Source organism: Meleagris gallopavo, chromosome 4, assembly GCF_905368555.1.
Source record: "Meleagris gallopavo chromosome 4, MGAL_WU_HG_1.1, whole genome shotgun sequence".
Classification (NCBI taxonomy): Eukaryota; Metazoa; Chordata; class Aves; order Galliformes; family Phasianidae; genus Meleagris; species Meleagris gallopavo.
The window spans coordinates 49,083,199-49,100,498 of NC_139407.1; the positions used below are offsets into that span (position 1 = coordinate 49,083,199).

Below are 17,300 nucleotides of genomic sequence, written 5' to 3' on the forward strand. Positions count from 1 at the left end.
AATTCCTATTTTATGAAGTAGCAGCAACTTGTAATGAAACCCACTATAAATCCTGCTTCAAATAGCCTGAGAAGCAAGGTGCCCCAAACCACCCTTCTGTGCTCTCTCCTTAGGAAAAAGCAGAATGTTGCACCTATACGGCAGTCCCACTAAGATCAGCTGCTACTTAACACACACTGCTTTGTCAGAAAAAGCACTGCCTTAAGTGTGGCTAATTATTTCTAGGGCACTGTAAATAAATTCTGCCTTCAACATCAAAATTGCATCACAAGCAACAACTGGCTCCATTAAAGCCTCAAGTGTTCAAGCAGCAGATTGTAATGGAAAAACGGAAGGCTGTGTACCCTATATATGAATCCTGCCTTGTGCATTAAGTATAGCACAAGCTTGCTTTGGCAAAAAAATCAGCTTATTTAAGGTGACAAGCCACCCAAGAATTGCACAAATACATGCTATAGATGAACTACAAAAAATGTAAATGTAAACAGTAAAAAAGAAAGCATGACTAGATAATTTGCTCTTGAGAAAAGGTGAGTTTTTTGCCTATTACCTCACAGTTTTAGCTTGATTATATAAAATATCACATCCTAAATAATTTCATACTGCTTAGTAATGTACCTGCTTTATAGGAGGAACGCACTAGAGGCCCGCTAGCTGTGTAATGGAATCCAAGATCATTTCCTACTTTTTCCCAGTATTTGAATTTTTCAGGTGTTACATACTCCTCAACCTGAGTGAAAAGAATTCATTCTGATCAGGCCTTAGCGTAAAGGAAATAAAAATAGACAGCATATGGCAAAATGAAACAATTAAATCTCAATTCAAAACATTACATTCCAAAACAGATATAGCTGAAAAGTTGTTGCTTCGTTCATTTTCTTAGCTCTGTTTTCAAACAGTCCTTTTGCACAAACCTTTTTTGTCCAAGTTAGTAAAAATAAAAAGCATAGTAGTCCTACAGATCTCCTTATTAGCAAGTTATTTCAGTGAAACAGAGTAACAGAACAGAGACTCAAGCTCTGGACAGGTTGTAGAAGGAAGAAATGGTAATTTCTGCAGCTGAAATGGCACCATTAAGGGCCAGCCTACTGATCAGCGAAGAAGAGCTGACTTGAGCCATTCTGTTTGAGGCATACAGGGAAACTTGTTTTGCAGAATCATGCCTCAGCTCCAGCTGTCTGCCCAGCTAATAGTAGCAATGGAAAGTCTGCAGAAGATGGAAGGATTGTAGCTGGGGCCATTTCTAGCAAGGAGTCCATAACAGATGGGAATAAAGTTAGACAAGGAAGGAAATTTTTCCCAACCTCCACAGTTAAGGGAAGGATGCAAATCAAGCCTCACTTTAGAAAGAAGAATTTACTGCAAGGTACACAAGACCATAATTCTGTCTGTAAATTAAAGGCATATTTACCTTTAGGTGACGTTTTGTTGGTTGCATGTATTGTCCTAGAGTCAAACAATCCACACCTGCTTCACGCAACACTGTAAAAATAAACGTCCTTGTTAGTGGCAAAAGCATCACGAGGGATTGTCAGCAAGTGGCTAACACCCCACGTGCAAGGCTGAACCAGGCTCACCCCACAGCACCCTGCAGGGGGTACATTCTGCTCTCCCTGAACAGAGCCTGCAACCTCCACAAGCAGCAGCAATGCACCTCGTTCTGAGATCCAAGCTGCTGCATGACCTGCTCTAGTTCAGAGCTGGAAAGAATACCACTGCACTGCAGTCACTTGTCTCACTGCAGAGACAACATGCTCTTTTTTGTTTTGCTGCTTTTCACTGCATCTTTAGGTCAAAGCCTTCACCTGAGGGAAATGGATGCATGCACTTGGCACTTCTCCACTGGTTCAAAGCCTTCATGCTGAAGTTACCAGCACTTTTATGAAGAGAAATAAATCCAAGGGAAGTTGCCAACACCTTTAGCCAGCTTTACACACTGAAGGGTAGATGTTAGCTTTAATGCCTGCAAAAACTTGCAAGATGGATATTTACTAGAATCAAGATGCAACAAATGAGTTCAGGTTGTCTGCTTATTGACAGTAATCCAGGCACCCAGCAGTCAGCTAGCCTGCAGGGCAATGCTTGCTGTGGCTAGAAGGGCACTCTGAACAGAGATGTCTGAGGGATCAGATTTTGCATGAATACCTCTATATATTTCCTGGCTATGTGGACTGCTTGCCCCCAAGCCAAATAAAAAGAAAATATAATGTTTTGTTTACAGCATTTGCACTCACTATTACCTTGAAACCTCTGATTAGACTAATATGGTTCTGTAATAAATGGGTTTAATAGCAGCACATTTACATGTTCTTCAGCTTCTAAACAGAGGAAGGGAGAGGAATAAGATTAGAGTAACTGGATGGCTCCAAAGACATCCATGACATGCAAACAGCCCTGAGGCTGAACTTCACACTTCTGTATGAAATGCTGGGCAGGAAGGATGGGGAAGGTTGGGCAGGAACTGATACGGCACAGCTGCAGAAAAACAAGGCTGTACCACTGCCTTCTAAATACGGTTGTTATACACGGGATAAAGTACAGGTAGACAATCCTTCAGCTGGATATGGGAGCAACGTCGCAGGATGTACAAGTATCTTGTGAAAAATGCCTTCTGTGCACTAACCACCGGGAACTTTTCTCCTCTTAGAAATGAATAGCAAAGAAAACGTAAGAAAACTCACACTTCATCGTTGAAAACACCTGCTCATCTGTCTCGCCCAGCCCCAGCATGAGGGATGTTTTGGAAATGACACGGGGCTGCACCTCCTTGGCGTGCTTCAGCACACGGACGGACTGCTCGAAGTTGGCTCGGGGATCGCGGATTTTCCTTTGAGGTTTTCAACACGACGGGGAGAACAGAGGCGAGTTAAAGACACCACGACAGTTACGTTCTGTTACATCCCGCGAAGCCCAAAGCACGGCTCGCCCTTCCGGGCCGCCTGCCGGCCCCGAGGCCCGGGCGCGGCGCGGCGCGGCGCGGGCGCCCTCTGCGGGTGGGCGGCGGGCAGGGCGGCGCCGCGCGAAGCAGCCTGGGAAACGCGGCCCCGCGCCATTTCGGAGCTCCCCGCCCGCCGCCCCAGCGCTGAGACGGCCGGCAGCAGCCGGCTATCCGAGCGGAAGCCGGCGGGCAGGGGAAGGCTGGCGCGACGCGAAGCGGAGCGCGACGGATCTCACGGCCGGAGCGTCCCTTCCCTTCCCGGCCCTGCCCTCTGCGGCAGCGCACCGCGTGGCTGCGGGCGGAGCTGTACAGAACGTTCTTGCGAGGCAGGGAAGCGCTCCTTTTTCTGGTGGCAGAGTACTGTCAGATCGCGAAGGCGACGCACCGTCACAGCTGCGGAAAGCCAAAAGGCTGCAGAGTGCCGGGAGCCGGGGATGGAACAGCGCCTGGCCGGCCTGCGCCTTTTCTGCCACAGGGCAAGCTGTGTGTTAGTTCGAAGTACTGAAGTGCTGTGAAACAAAACCTAGTGCTCAAGTAGAGAACCTGACAAAATGGGATTCTGCTATACAGAGTATTATATTCAGAGTGAATGTTTCGGTTCTTTTGTTCCTTTTTTTTAGGACAAAGCTCTGACTTGAGAAGCCCACTGACCACAGCCTGTGGTCACCTCAGGAGGAACAGGGAGCGGTGGTGCCGCCTCTGAGTGAGATCAGAGGAGGGAGAGCTGCAGGCTGAAAGCAGGTTTAAATAAAGGCCTCTGGCTCTCAGTCACAGAGAATTCCTTTCACAAAATCCCTTCTCCTCGTATACTGTGTTCTGCTTTCATTTACACACACCGTTCTTGCTTACCTCTGTAATTCTGGAACAGTCTCCACGTTGTGGGCGTACACGTCCAGCCCTGACAGTGCTACCTTCTCCACAGCCTTAAGGTCCCCTCGGAAATCAGGGGTAAGGCATTCCACAACTATTTTTGAGTTCCTGAAAAAAAGAAACTGGAAATAAACACATCTGTGGGATGTGTAAAGGTTCAATATAACAAAACCCAAACATAACCAAACCGATGATGCTCTCATAAGCAGAGCGAAGTTAATTTGGGATATATGGCTAAAACAACAGATTTCTGCAAATACTGACATTATTGCTTTTTTATAATATCATTGTTCAAACAAAACATAATGTCTTTAATTCGTGATTTTACTGATGTGAGCTGAAATAGAATGAAAGTCAAATAATACAAAACCCATTCTTTACGGTCGGTCCATATGTAATATTTTTCTGTCAGTCACAGGTTACTGCACGAAGTTTTAAATACTGTTTTACTATTATAGCTCTGAAATACAGAGATGTGTTTCTGACCTGACACATGGTCAAAGAGATAATCCAGTGCTTAGCTTTAAATAAGCCTGTGCTAAATTGCAAATGCATTCCAATTCAAAATATTTTGGGACTATTGTACCAGAAATATGAATAATAGGGGAAAAAGGGCACATAAACAAGCTGAAGGCACACTTTTCTATTTGTATGGCCCCTCAGAATTCAGCTAAAGACAGTTTTGACCTGCATGCCATACCACGTGTTGTGATTTAAGCTGGCAGGTGGCTCAGCATCACGCAGTTGTTTGGTTACTCCCCCCTTCCCAGTGGGATGGGGGAAAGAATCAAAAAGAAGCAAAGTGGAACTTGTGGGTTGGGATAAAACTATTTACTAAGATAAAGAAAAGGATAATAATTATGACAAATATAGCAAGTGATGCACAAGCAATTGCTTACCACCCCCTGACCAATGCCCAGCCATCCCCCCAAGTAGCGAAAGAGAGTGAAATGAACCCCCATGCCTCCAAAACCCCTTCTGTGTGATGTAATATAGCATGGAATGTCCCTGTGGCCAGTTTATGTCAGCTGTCCTAATTCTGTTCCCTCCCAGCTCCTTGGGGCCCTTTGCTGCAAATGGTTTTGGCTCTGTAAGACGTTACAGGGAAAAAAAAAAAAAAAAAAAAAAAGCAGGCAACTATAAACATCAGTGTGTTATCAGTGTGTATTTTTCTCCTAGAACCAAAATACAGCATGATATCAGACCCTCTGAAGAAAACAATTCCGCCCCAACTGAAACTGAGATACAACAATAAAGTTTTAATAACAGTAGTACATTATTAACGTACCTTTCTTTCAGATGGGAGACTGTCTTTGCAAAGTGTTCTGCTCCACCATCAGGCATATCTAGAAGTATTTCAATTATTCAGTTAACCTTTCTGCTCAAGAAATGCATTTACTTATTAGCAGAGACCAAAAAAAAAAAAAAAAAAAGCAGAGTCACAATTAAATCCAAACTCATAAAGGAGTTCTTAGTCAAAGATAAAACTCATCTTATCTTACTGCTTATGCCAAAGGTTTGCAGCAGATATTCTACCAAGCCTCACTCTGCACACACACTAAGTATGATCATTTAGGGCACACTTGGATCATATTCACTTGTTTTTGTGGGTTCACTGTCAGCCTAAGAACAAAATGACTTTAACTATTTATGTTTTTGATCTGAGAAACCATCCTACAAAAAACCTGAAACATAGCCAACTAAGCATTATTGCTCTTTTCTTGTAAGCCACTTTGAAGCTATTGGATTTTCACCTAAAGTATACTGAAGAATCACCTAAAGTATACTGAAGAGTCCTTACAATCGTTTTTCTCATGTACATGATGTCACCACAAAAGAGCTACTAGAACCACAGAACAAAAAGCAACTTTCAATACTAGTAAGTATAATTTATTTCAGGTGTAGCTTTTGGAAATGTGTTCTGCGACAGCATCATGTATGAATGTCATTTTTTTCTGATCAAGGAGAATATAGTGCGTGTACTTTGAAAAAAGAAAAAGGTTCTTACAATATTTTATTAATTATTGTATATTTTTAATGTTAAGATCTCATTGCTATGTTCAGCTATCTGAAAGGAGGCAAGAGAGGAAGGTGTCGGACGTGAGGCATCGGCATCAAGCTGTGCCAGGGGAGGCTGAAATTGAGTCTCAGGAAACTATCTTTGTGGGAAGGGTGGTTGGGCATTGGAACGGGCTGCCCAGGGGAGGGGTGGAGTCCACCACCATCCACTTATGTGGATGGGGCACTTATGGACATGGCTTTGCTGTAGGGTTAGCTGGATGGTTGGATGTGATCACAGAATAATTTAGGTTGGAAAAGATGATCCTCTGAGTGTAACTTCTATTGTATTTTACCAGGTATAGAGAGATACTAAGAGTACGTAGGCACTTTCCAAAGTTTTGCACTGTTGACTCATTTCAAAGAAGAATTCTCAACAATTGCACTGAGCCCACACTGGAAGACATCAGTGACAGCACACTAACCGTCTCTGTCCACCGATGTCAATACAACGTAATCCAAGCCCCACTCAGCAATAGCTTTTGCTGTGTTGTAAGGCTCCTCGGGATCCAGTGGAGGGGGATTTTTTGCTGTTTTTACTGAACAAAATCTGCAACCTCTAGTGCACGTGTCACCCATCAGCTGAAACAAGAAAGGCATTCCCACATTTACATTTTGCACATCACTATTGCTCAGCCAAGAAACAGCTGCATATGCTGTTTCAGCATATCAGACCGTCTCAATACAAAAGAAAAAGGCGAAGAAGTGATTTCCTGTACATTTCATGTAACAAACCCACACCTCTTCAGCAGAGGTTGCCACATATCCAACAATATGCTACAAGTGCCTCAAACAGTTATAAAATACGTGAGAAATAGTTAATGGCTTACCATAATAGTAGCTGTAGCTGTAGCATATTCACCACCTCCCCAGCATTCCCCAATGTTGGGACAACGTGCTTCCTCACATACCTGAAGTTAAACAGACAGGAAGGTACTATATTTCAGTACTAGCCTACAAATAATCCTAATTCCTCATTTATCTGTGATAAATGAGATTAACAGAGTTACGCATTGTTATGGAAGAAGTCAGCAGAATGGCTAGGAAGAAAATAATTGTTTCCTGGCATCCATTTCCATTCTTTACCTCTAATATATAAACCCAGAGCCAACAACTCCTCAGCTGAGTAACTGCCTTATTAGTTAGCACAGATTGTCATTAGTATTTAAATTTACACATTTCACAAGATACTGTATTCACAAGATCCATGATACATCTTGCTCAAAAAAACACAACCCAAAAACCACCCAACCAAACAGAAAAAAAAGCTCTCCATGCATACCTACCACTTTTGATCACCTTTCAGGGGGAAGTTCTTTACCAAGAGAGTGGTAAGCCTGGAACAGGCTGCCCAGAGAGGTTGTGGATGCACCCTACCTGGAGGTGTTCAAGGCCAGGTAGGATGGGGCCCTGGGCAGCCTGGGCTAGTATTAGATATGGAGGCTGGCAGCCTTCCCTGCGACAGGGGGGTTGGAGCTTCATGATCCTTGAGGTCCCTTCCAACCTGGACCATTCTATCATTCTATGATTGAGGGTATATTTAAGCAAATAGAAATTTCAGCAATTCCTTTTCCTGCAAAATATGTATATGTCCCTGAAACTGTGTGCATTTCCATTAAAAATAGTTACAATTGGCATCTTTTGATCTCTTTGATGATGCAAGTATTAAGTCCTAATATTTAAAATCACAGCAGAAAAAAAAAACATTAAAAAAAAAAATAATAATCAGCATTGGGTTTGATTTCAGCATCTAAGACCATACAAGACATAATGTCTACCTGTCCTCCACAAAAACAAACATACAAACAACAAATCATCATCATTTCTACAGGAAACCTTGGTTTGATACTAGATTTACCGTGTGCAGATTTAAACTTCTCAAGGTATTTTTCAGTTTATTGTAATTTTTGCCCATGGGAATCTCTGTTTTCAGCCATGGAGGAAGTCGTAGCCTGAACAAAAATCAAACAAATGTATACATTAACACATTATTTACATGGTAAATTTCCATTAATTATATAGATTCATTTCAATTTGTTACATATCCCAGTGAGGAAGGGTTCCTTGAATATTGACGCAGCTCAGTGGCCAGCATTAATATCACTCATAGTCATAACAGACTTCTCTCTTCTATACATATTCCCATCCCAGTATTCAAAAACAGGAATTTGTTGTCACTGGAAGGTTTAAGGCTGTAATGATGGGATTTCATAGTACAACAATGGAGAACACAACAATTAACGACAGCGTAAGGTACACAATTAGCAAGAAGGCTGATCAAATGTATAACTGGGAATATACTTTATTTCAAGTATTTTTTAACTTATTCTGCATTAATTTATTTTTTGATACCAGTAATATTTTTTTCAGCCTTTAAGTATAGTATGCTACTCTCTGATGTGCATTTATAACTTGGTATGGCACAAGCACTCAAATGAGAAAATACCATCACGTCTTAGTTTTGTTACATATTCAGAGTTAACACTGAGTTTTTTTTCCATGAAAAATCAATCTGGCAAGCCAATACAACAGAATTTAATAAAAGGAAATGGTATACATTCTGCAGTTAATACTAAACATGCAAGAAACTGCATGGAAGCAACTACAGTTGTTTGAAATTACATTTACCTTTCTCCTTTCTGACGCTTTAAATTGCCTTTGTACTCAGCCCACGCACTCTTGTCTGCCAAATCTCCTGATACAAAGTCCTCTAAGTCTGGTCCATTTTGGAGAATTTTTTTTGTCTCCTCAGGCAAAGAACTTGATGTTCTGTACTGGTTACACACATGGCTCTCTGACACCTAAAAAAAAGCAGCAGTCTTATGTATTAAATTATAAGTGAATTACTGTTTCATACCGAAGAACCATTACTCCTTTTGGTGATTTACTATACGCTCTGCAACAGACTTCGTGCAAGTCTCTTCCCAACCGCATTTATGTTAAACGTTTGTACTCTCCTTCACTTTAAGTAATGAAAAATGGACAAAAAGAGTGACCTTTTGTTCCCTAATGTCCCCAGATATCTCAGTGTCAGACTAAATTAAACATTTTTTTGATACAAGTATCACTGTATGGACTAATTTTTGCTTTTGAGACTACAGGATTTTGATGTTTAGATGTATATTGTTAAGTCAGCCACAGAAACGTACTATTTCAACGTGGACGCGGCCTCAGTAAGAGCAGCACGGCACGGCTGAGATCGGGCCCAGCCGCAGCTCCAGCAGGGACACCAGAGCAGTGCCCACGGCCGGGCTGCTTCTGAAGATCTCCAAGAAGAGCCCGCAGCCGGGCAGCCTGTGCCGGAGCTGTCGCCCACACAGCACAGAAGCGCTTCTGGCGTTCAGGGGGAACCTCCCGTGCTCCGGTTTGGGTCCGTTGCCTCTTGCCCCGCCGGCACCAAGAACTCGGCTCTACCCTCCTTTCAGCTATTTCTGCCCGTTCGTGAACCTCTCTCCCACGCCGCCTCCAGGCTGCACAGCCCCAGCTCTGGGAGCTCTAGGCCCTTTGTCATTTCCATGGCCCTGCGTGTCTCTCATACTGGAGACGGAGAACCGGACCCAGCACTCGGGTGCGGCCACTGCAGCGCTAAGCAGAGCTGAGGAGCCACTCGTCCCGACCCGCTGCCGACACTCCTCCCGCCGCAGCGCGGACCCTACCGCAGCACACACACCGCGCCGCGCGTTTCTCAACCCTTCCGCCGGCGGAGCCCTGAGGCGCGCAACCGCGCTCCCGGCCGCGACGCCCCGGCTGACGGGCGGCGCCCACCCACCCGTGCGTGAGACCCCGATAGCAGCAGCAGCAGCCGCCGGGCAGCGGTAGCGGCGGCGCCGCGGCAGCCCCCGGGCAGCAGCGACATGGCGACGCCCACCGCCGCCCCGATCGACGCTCTCGGCGCTCGACCGCCCGCGCCGGCTCGCGCGCATCGGGGCTCGCTCTCACTCGCCTCTCGGACGGCGGCCTCGGCGCGATGACGTCGGCGGCTCGCGACCGGCTACAAGAACGTGATGACGTCACACGCCGGCCTTTTCGGCCCCGCTTGCCGCCAGGTGAGCCGCGGCCAGCGGCCGCATCCAACGCCATCTACGGCAGGCCGGCTCCGCGCCGCCCCGCCGGGCTGCGAGCGGCCAACCGGGGCTGCGGCCGCACCGCCGCGGTGCTCTGGGCGCGACCCGAGCGGGGGAGCCGCCGGGATGGCGCTTTCTCCGACGTCCCCCCTCCCGTCCCTCCCGCCCCTCCCCGCTCTAGGCCCGGCGGGGCCCTGCTGCGGGGAAGGGCGCGGAGGCCGCCGCCTCCCTGGGGCCCGGATTCGGGCCTGCGTGCGGGCACGCGTGGCCGTAGCGGCGGCGGTAGAAGATTGGGAGATCCCGTAGCTGCGGGCCGCGGGGTGCGTGGGGGGAAAGGCGTGGGAGGAGCGGGGGGTAAGAAGAAGGGCCTTTCCCTCCCGGGCTGCAGCTTTTCGTGGTTGTCGTTTGCAGAATGAAGACCATCCTCAGCAACCAGACCGTGGACATCCCTGATCAAGGTGCGTAGCACTCTCCTGAAAGGCTCTCGTGCTGCCGGCCTCCCAGCCGTAACGTGCGTTTGTCTGTGCTCGCTTTGCAGTCACCGTGTCCCTGAAGGGCCGCACGGTCATCGTGAAGGGCCCCCGGGGAACACTGCGGAGAGACTTCAACCACATCAACGTGGAGCTGTCCCTGCTGGGAAAGAAGCGCAGGAAGGTGAGTGCTGCGGGGCTGTGCTCCGTGCCCGTGGGGGGGAGGGGAGCACGGCCTGTTCAAAGGCCTGAAAAGTCTAGGAGCTTCAAGCAGATGTTTCTGATTTTGTTTTCTGTGCAAATGAGTTCCTTTATGTTTCCTGGGACGAGTTGGTCTGGTGGAATGCTGAGGCCTGCTCAGACTCCATGGCTGTCTTGAAGTTCTCTTGTGTCTTGGAGTGGTGTTGATTGTTTTTCTGTGTGGTTGCAGTTCTCAGTATTGGGAAGGGGATACCTATTGTATGCTGTTCTTTTGCTTGGTGTGTTTTAACTGAAAGTAATGCAGCACATTTAGTTTTTGGAATTGGCAAGTTAAATTGGGAGGGCTGATTGTCTAAATACGTGCATAATATTTTCATGCGGTGTAAACAGATCTTCAACAGAAGAAAAAGAGGCAAAAATGGCTGATTTTTGGTAACTTTTAGTAGGCATTTACTACAGTCAGAAAAGCACTGGATCCTAACACTGTAACTGAGGAAATGGATAGCTTGCATGTAATAGGCTGACTTCAGAACAACTAGTTCAGCATTTAGTATTGGATGCTGCATCCTTCAGCTTAAGGTTTCAGAACCTTCTTAGACCTGCTGCCTGTCTCAGCTTCTCTGCAGGTTTGTTACTGATGGGACAAGAAGAAGAAGAAAACTTCTTGTGTGATTGTGGTCACTACATGGGGCTGGAGCTGGGTGGGCCTTTAACGGTCTTTTGAAGAAATAAAGTATATCTGTGCTTTTAATAGCTTCTCGTTCTTAATTTGTCACAAAGTCACTTTATTTTTAGTACTGGAATGTAACTTACAGGTTTGTTATTATTTATTTCTGTATAGCTGCGTGTTGACAAGTGGTGGGGTAACAGAAAGGAGCTGGCAACAGTTCGCACAATTTGCAGCCATGTACAGAACATGATAAAGGGTGTTACGCTGGTAAGTTTAGTTTTCAAATGGCATCTTTGTGGCAAGAGTGGACAGACTTGAATGAGCTTTTCTAAGCATGTCAGATATTATGCATGTGAACAGCTTTCTTTTTTCTTTTTGGATATCAAACAAATTCAGGGGGAGGAAGGCATGAACAATAAGCTGTGGATGTTTCTTGGGCTTAGTGTCTTGTCCTTGCAAGGACCGTATTTTCAGTATATTTGTTTCTTAAGTGTAACCAGTGAGCTTTATGCATCTGTTTTCCTTTCTGGATGAGTTGTGATTTCCTGGTTTCAGTACCTAACGATGCCTTTTATCCCAGGGCTTCCGTTATAAGATGAGGTCGGTGTACGCTCACTTCCCAATCAATGTAGTTATCCAGGATAACGGCTCACTTGTGGAAATCCGGAACTTTTTGGGAGAGAAGTACATTCGCAGGGTGCGCATGAGGCCAGGTGAGTACGTCTGGAGATACTGTACTCAGTTATTTCTAATAGGGTTCAAGCTATTCCCTTTCGGCGCTGCCACTGATAGCAAGAAATAGCAGATTACTGGAAGCAGCATTTTTCAGTCTGTCTGAATTTATGTGACCTTGCAATACATTTACTGCTGTGGTTAATAACAGTTTTGCAATTTATCCTTTGTAATGAGAAAACTTAAAGCTAGTCATTGCAGTAGAAATTAAAAGGATCCCAGCGTTTAATTTCATTGTTGTTTGGTCTTCACCGAGTTTGTTGGTGTGAATTTCTGGTGCTCAATTTTAGACTGGTGTTTCTGTTTTAAACTTTGTAAGTCATCTAATTTCACACACATGTAAAGAGTTGTATTTTTAATTTTGTAATTAGCCAGGAGCACGTCTCAGTTTTCGTCTTACCCATCAGCTCTGTGTACCTGTGGTTAGCAAGAAGCCCAATAAGGTGAACATTGGAAGGACATTGTTAAGCTTCCAGAAGGAATCATACAATCATTATGGTTGGAAAAAATCTCTAAGATCATTTAGTCCAACCTGCCATCAATATTGACAACTCCATCATATCCCTAACTAGTACGTCTGCCCTTTCCTTAAACACCTCCAGGGACAGTGACTCCAGCACTTCCTGGGCATTCTGTTACAATACCTCACCACTCTTTCTGAGAAGAAATTTTCTAATATCCAGACTGAGCGTCGGTCCATCCAGTTTTGTACCTGGCAAAGAGTTGAGCCCAAATGACTATCTATTATATGATCCTGTAGTATCTGGAGCAGTGTGTGGATGGGGCCTTGGGTCTGTCTCTGTTCTTGAGTAATCACTCATTTTCAAACTGCTGCTCAAAGCATCAAGCAGAAAATGGGATATTTTTTTGAGTATGCAGGCACACTTCATAACTGTGATGGAGTTAGCACCTTGAAATGTCCTAAATCTCTCAACAACAGCCAGTTATTGGTCAAAGAAGTACAACCAAACCATGCTGGGGTACAAAGTACCTGATACTTCACCAGAGGTAACTGTAATCCTGTCTCAAATAGCTGTGTCGTGTAGAGGGATCTCAGATCCCAGTGCTTCCTAAGGCACTGGAGATCTTGAGTAGATGGGAAGTTAGCAGGCACCAAGACAATTGAACCAATCATTGAAATTTTTACAAAAACTGTGGAGGGAAAGTTGTAACACTTCAGAAACATAATTATCTTGATGTTTCAGACTTTTTTTTTTAATACTTCCACTACTCTGTGTGTGTGTGACAGATGGTATTTCAGGATGTGTTCAGATGAAGCATCAGACTGCTCAGAACTCCCTGGTAGATGCAGTGTGGAGTTGGTACAGGGGCTTTGACTTCGATTTACAGCGTAGTGTTAAAGATGGGCTTGACTACTGTACTTGATTATTTTTTTAAATCAACATTTACGTCAAAGATAGGTGTTAGTGAAGTGTTAGTTTACCACCAATTAACTAAGTAGATCGTACTATAGAATTGCACTTGTGATACTTTCTGTGCAAGTGAAAGTTTCCTGTTAGATTCCTGAATGTGGTAGTGCTTGTCCTTTAGAAAGGTATTTATTGTTTCTTGTGTAAATATGGTGCTTAACATAGCAGAGGACAGGATTTTTTTTTTTCAGTGACTTACTTGGTCTGTATCCGGTTTTGTCTTCATGAGCACAAGAATGTAGAAACTGGCACCACCTAGCTGACGGTCATGCTGGCAGATTCTCCAGCTTATGTGCTGTGTTGGTGATTAATGCTGTAATGCAGTAACGTGCAAGTCATGCTCTGGGTTGAAGGGAAGTAATCTCTGTGTGCTGAAACTGTTGGGAGAGGACAATCTTGGAAGAGTTGTGGAAGGACCATTTTAAGTCATAGAAGCTCATCTGTTGTTTAGAATAAGAATCATAGAATTATAGAATGGCCTGGGTTGAAAAGGACCGCAATGATCATCTAGTTTCAATCCCCCTACCATGTGCAGGGTCACCAACCACCAGACCAGGCTGCCCAGAGCCACATCCAGCCTGGCCTTGAATGCCTCCAGGAATGGGGCATCCACAACCTCCTTGGGCAACCTGTTCCAGTGCATGAAAAACTTCCTCATAATATCTAACCTAAACCTCCCCTGTCTCAGTTTAAAATCACTCCCACTTGTCCTATCACTATCCACCCACGTAAACAGCTGTTCCCCCTCCAGTTTATATGCTCCCTTCAAGTACTGGAAGGCCATAGTGAGGTCTCTCTGGAGCCTTCTCTTCTCTAAGCTAAACAAGCTCAGTTCCCTCAACCTTTCCTCATAGGAGAGGTGCTCCAGCCCTCTGATCATCTTTGTGGCCCTCCTCTGGTCTCGCTCCAAGAGCTCCACCTCCTTCCTGTACTGGGGACCCCAGGCCTGGAGGCAGTACTCCAGATGGGGCTTCACAAGAGCCAAAGAGAGCGGGACGATCACCTCTGTCTCCCTGCTGGCTGCCCCTTTTTTAATGGAGCTCAGAAGAAGAGCTTTCATCCATAAATTGGGACCTGAATGCTGTGTCTTTAAGATGTGTTTATTGTCTTCACTGATAACGAATTCGTGCATTTTCTTTCCTGTAGGTGTTTCCTGTGCCGTTTCTCAAGCCCAGAAAGATGAGCTGATCCTTGAAGGGAATGACATTGAATTGGTCTCCAATTCAGGTTTGTGAAGTAGTTGCAAGGGAAAATGTGATGATACTTTTGAGTTTATCTGGAGATATCAGTTTAGCAAACAATTTCTGTTCTTTTTCTCCAATGCTGAAGTAAATGACAGCTCAGATGTTTCTGCCTCATTGCCAAGATGTGCTGAGTGAAGTGCATACTTCTTTCTTTAGAACTGACATGATTTCAAGTTGATAATTCCCTCCTCCAAGTGATAGTTTTATTAGTTAAAACACTAGAGATAACTATGTTTAGATCTCTTATGCTAATGGTTTTGCTTTGTTCATAGCTGCCTTGATCCAGCAAGCCACTACAGTCAAGAATAAAGATATCAGGAAATTCTTGGACGGTATCTACGTCTCCGAGAAAGGAACAGTACAGCAGGCAGATGAGTAAAACTAATAGGTTGGTGTCATCCTACGTGGATTTGCATTATTTTGTACGTTAAGGTGCTGTAGTTGTCAGGTGTGTTCAGTTCTTTCTGAGGACAGGCATAGCACCTTTGCTTGCATCTTGAAGTCTATGGTGTACAGAGCATGGGAGCTGAGAACAGTGGGGATGTGAGATAGCGTGTGTGAGAAGTGTCTGGAGATTGTGACTTGAACTGGGGGTTTGATAAAGTTTATTTCAACAGGGACTCAGTATTTTACCATGTTCACTACAGGGATGCAATCGTATGAAGCTTCTTTACATCCTGAAACTTAGATCTCTTGACAGCAACTTCACATCTCTTAATAACGTCGTTTCATGCTGCTGTAGGATGAACATTAAACTGAATGTTCAATAGCGTGAATGTTAGTTTGGATGATAATTGAGAATTGAAAGCCAGCTGACCTGGGATGAAAGAGCAATTTCCAGTTATTACAGAGAGAACTTCCTTAGACTAAGACTCCTCCTAGTTATACACTGGCTTTCCTTTTATTTTTTTCTCTCTAAATAAAGTAATAATAATAATAATAAAAAAGGATAGTATTTTACATGTTAGGGTCTTCTGCATAGTTATGTAAATGCTTGTAAACAAAAGTCAGATAAACAGTGATAAATAGTTGTTAATGTAAATTTGCTACTGACACTGAGCACAAGGATTTGATGTTTAAGAATTTTGACTGCTTGAGGAATCTGATGCATTTCAGGTGTGTATGGATCCTTATGTGGTCCAAATATATAACTCATGTAGGATGAGACAGGCTGAGTTGCATTTAAGATAAATGTGTGCCTTCTGAACCAGAGCTTGAGACAGAGGATCCTGATGAAGTGAATTTCATAAACTAAATCTTATTAGCAGCAGGCAGATATCAGGTGCTTACAGGCTACAGAAAAAGTGATTGCCAGCGCTGCACAGAGTTCCATAAGAAATAGAACAACTTCTCTCTTTATTATACAGTTTTGAGCATTTACTTATTTTCAAGTAATCTTGTCTGAATAAGTTGGGCAGATTTTTTGGCGCTATTATTTCTTGTTTTGTATTAAAACTACCAGATGAACTTGTTTTATGTCTGTAGGCAGGCTTTTGAATGTCATGTTTGCATTGCTAGGTAAAACTTTTTTAAAAGTTCTTCAATGTTTTATTTACAGTTGTCTGGGTCCTGGAAAAAAAAACAAAACAAAAAATGAGAGAGCATATCAGCATGTACTGGATTGGGACATCTAATATGACAACTGAACAAGATCAGAGGTTTAATAAAATAAAATATATTTCATATCTTGGTCTGTTTTTTTTAAGATCTAAATGATAATAATGTGGACCTGCTCAAGGTCTTCATCATCTGGAGAAGCACATTGTCACATAGTCATGGTAAATAGTTTAGTGCTCTGTACGTTTGTAGTCTTGTGCAATGTTACTTCTCTCGGAACATTCTGATCACCAGAAGTTGATGGATTGGAATCCTCATGCCACATAAAGCCCCAGAGTGGTAGTTTTAAATCGTAACATTAAAAAATAGCAACAACATTGTTTTCAAAGGAAGGAAATTAGTGTTTTTTCTTAGTATTCGAAACCTCAAACCAGTGATTACAAAAGCAGATGACCACATACAGATTCTGGAGGGAAATTCCAGATCTGAAATATGTTGAAAACAATCTGGAATTGTTTAAAGCCAACTTACGAGACTTTTTAACCTGGATGCAGGGTTAGAGTAAGCCTGAACACATGACTTACATGGCTTGAGCAACATTGAATTAAGAAAACTGAAATACCTACATCAGAATGCAGATACAGCGGATTTTCAGTATGTGACTTGTGTCTGTGGATTACACTTTTTTTCTTTGTTTCTCTTTTAAGATGTCAAGTCTTTCTGTGACTTTTGTGCTGTTTCTATGCTACGCTAAAATCTACATTGTAACTTTTATCATCAGTTTTGAAAAGAATTGCATAAAATACTGGTATAAAGTGGCTAAAGCTTAATAACAAGGGAAACAACTCTGCATGCAAAGGGAAAGTACCTAAAGCAACTGAGTGATTCTGCTGTCAGATCAGGTTGGAGTGCTGTACCACTGAACTGAACTTTATAGATATGAAATTTGAACAATTTCTTGTGTTCAAGCTATCCCACCAAGTCAGTCTTTGGAATTCTCTGTTGGCTTACACAGTGAGCACAGAATTGTAGGGGTTGGAAGGGGCCTCTCAAGGTCATCCAGTCC

The 17,300-nt window shown here is 43.8% G+C and overlaps 2 protein-coding genes across 3 annotated transcripts in view; one reads left to right on the plus strand and one right to left on the minus strand.

The window, feature by feature from the left end:
- Positions 1–9,826, minus strand: part of LIAS (lipoic acid synthetase) — a 15,924-nt gene extending 6,098 nt beyond the window's left edge. The window contains exons 1-10 of one of the 2 annotated variants that reach the window (XM_085223299.1): positions 9,636–9,823; positions 8,495–8,667; positions 7,725–7,818; positions 6,697–6,777; positions 6,292–6,448; positions 5,097–5,154; positions 3,788–3,916; positions 2,682–2,827; positions 1,412–1,482; positions 619–730 (exon numbers count right to left, since the gene is read on the minus strand). In XM_085223299.1, coding sequence (XP_085079425.1) covers positions 619–730; positions 1,412–1,482; positions 2,682–2,827; positions 3,788–3,916; positions 5,097–5,154; positions 6,292–6,448; positions 6,697–6,777; positions 7,725–7,818; positions 8,495–8,667; positions 9,636–9,722 — 1,108 coding nt within the window. In that variant the 5' untranslated portion in view covers positions 9,723–9,823. Of the gene's footprint in view, positions 1–618; positions 731–1,411; positions 1,483–2,681; positions 2,828–3,787; positions 3,917–5,096; positions 5,155–6,291; positions 6,449–6,696; positions 6,778–7,724; positions 7,819–8,494; positions 8,668–9,635 lie in introns of both variants that reach the window. The other variant, XM_085223300.1, reaches the window with a different exon arrangement.
- A 62-nt stretch (positions 9,827–9,888) lies between these two features.
- RPL9 (ribosomal protein L9) lies at positions 9,889–16,360 on the plus strand. The gene is made up of 8 exons (XM_085223301.1): positions 9,889–9,912; positions 10,342–10,388; positions 10,469–10,584; positions 11,443–11,538; positions 11,852–11,984; positions 14,580–14,660; positions 14,950–15,065; positions 16,236–16,360. The coding sequence occupies exons 2-7, from the start codon at positions 10,343–10,345 to the stop codon at positions 15,054–15,056; spliced, it is 579 nt and encodes a 192-aa protein (XP_085079427.1). The 5' UTR covers positions 9,889–9,912; position 10,342; the 3' UTR covers positions 15,057–15,065; positions 16,236–16,360.
- Positions 16,361–17,300: the final 940 nt, after the last annotated feature.

What these genes read in the sequence shown, in the direction of transcription:
- RPL9 (XM_085223301.1), top strand. Translation starts at nt 10,343, where the DNA reads ATGAAGACCATCCTCAGCAACCAGACCGTGGACATCCCTGATCAAG. An exon ending in TGGGAAAGAAGCGCAGGAAG is followed by an intron (nt 10,585 to 11,442) that starts GTGAGTGCTGCG and finishes ATTTCTGTATAG; the next exon opens with CTGCGTGTTGACAAGTGGTG. An exon ending in CAGGGTGCGCATGAGGCCAG is followed by an intron (nt 11,985 to 14,579) that starts GTGAGTACGTCT and finishes TCTTTCCTGTAG; the next exon opens with GTGTTTCCTGTGCCGTTTCT.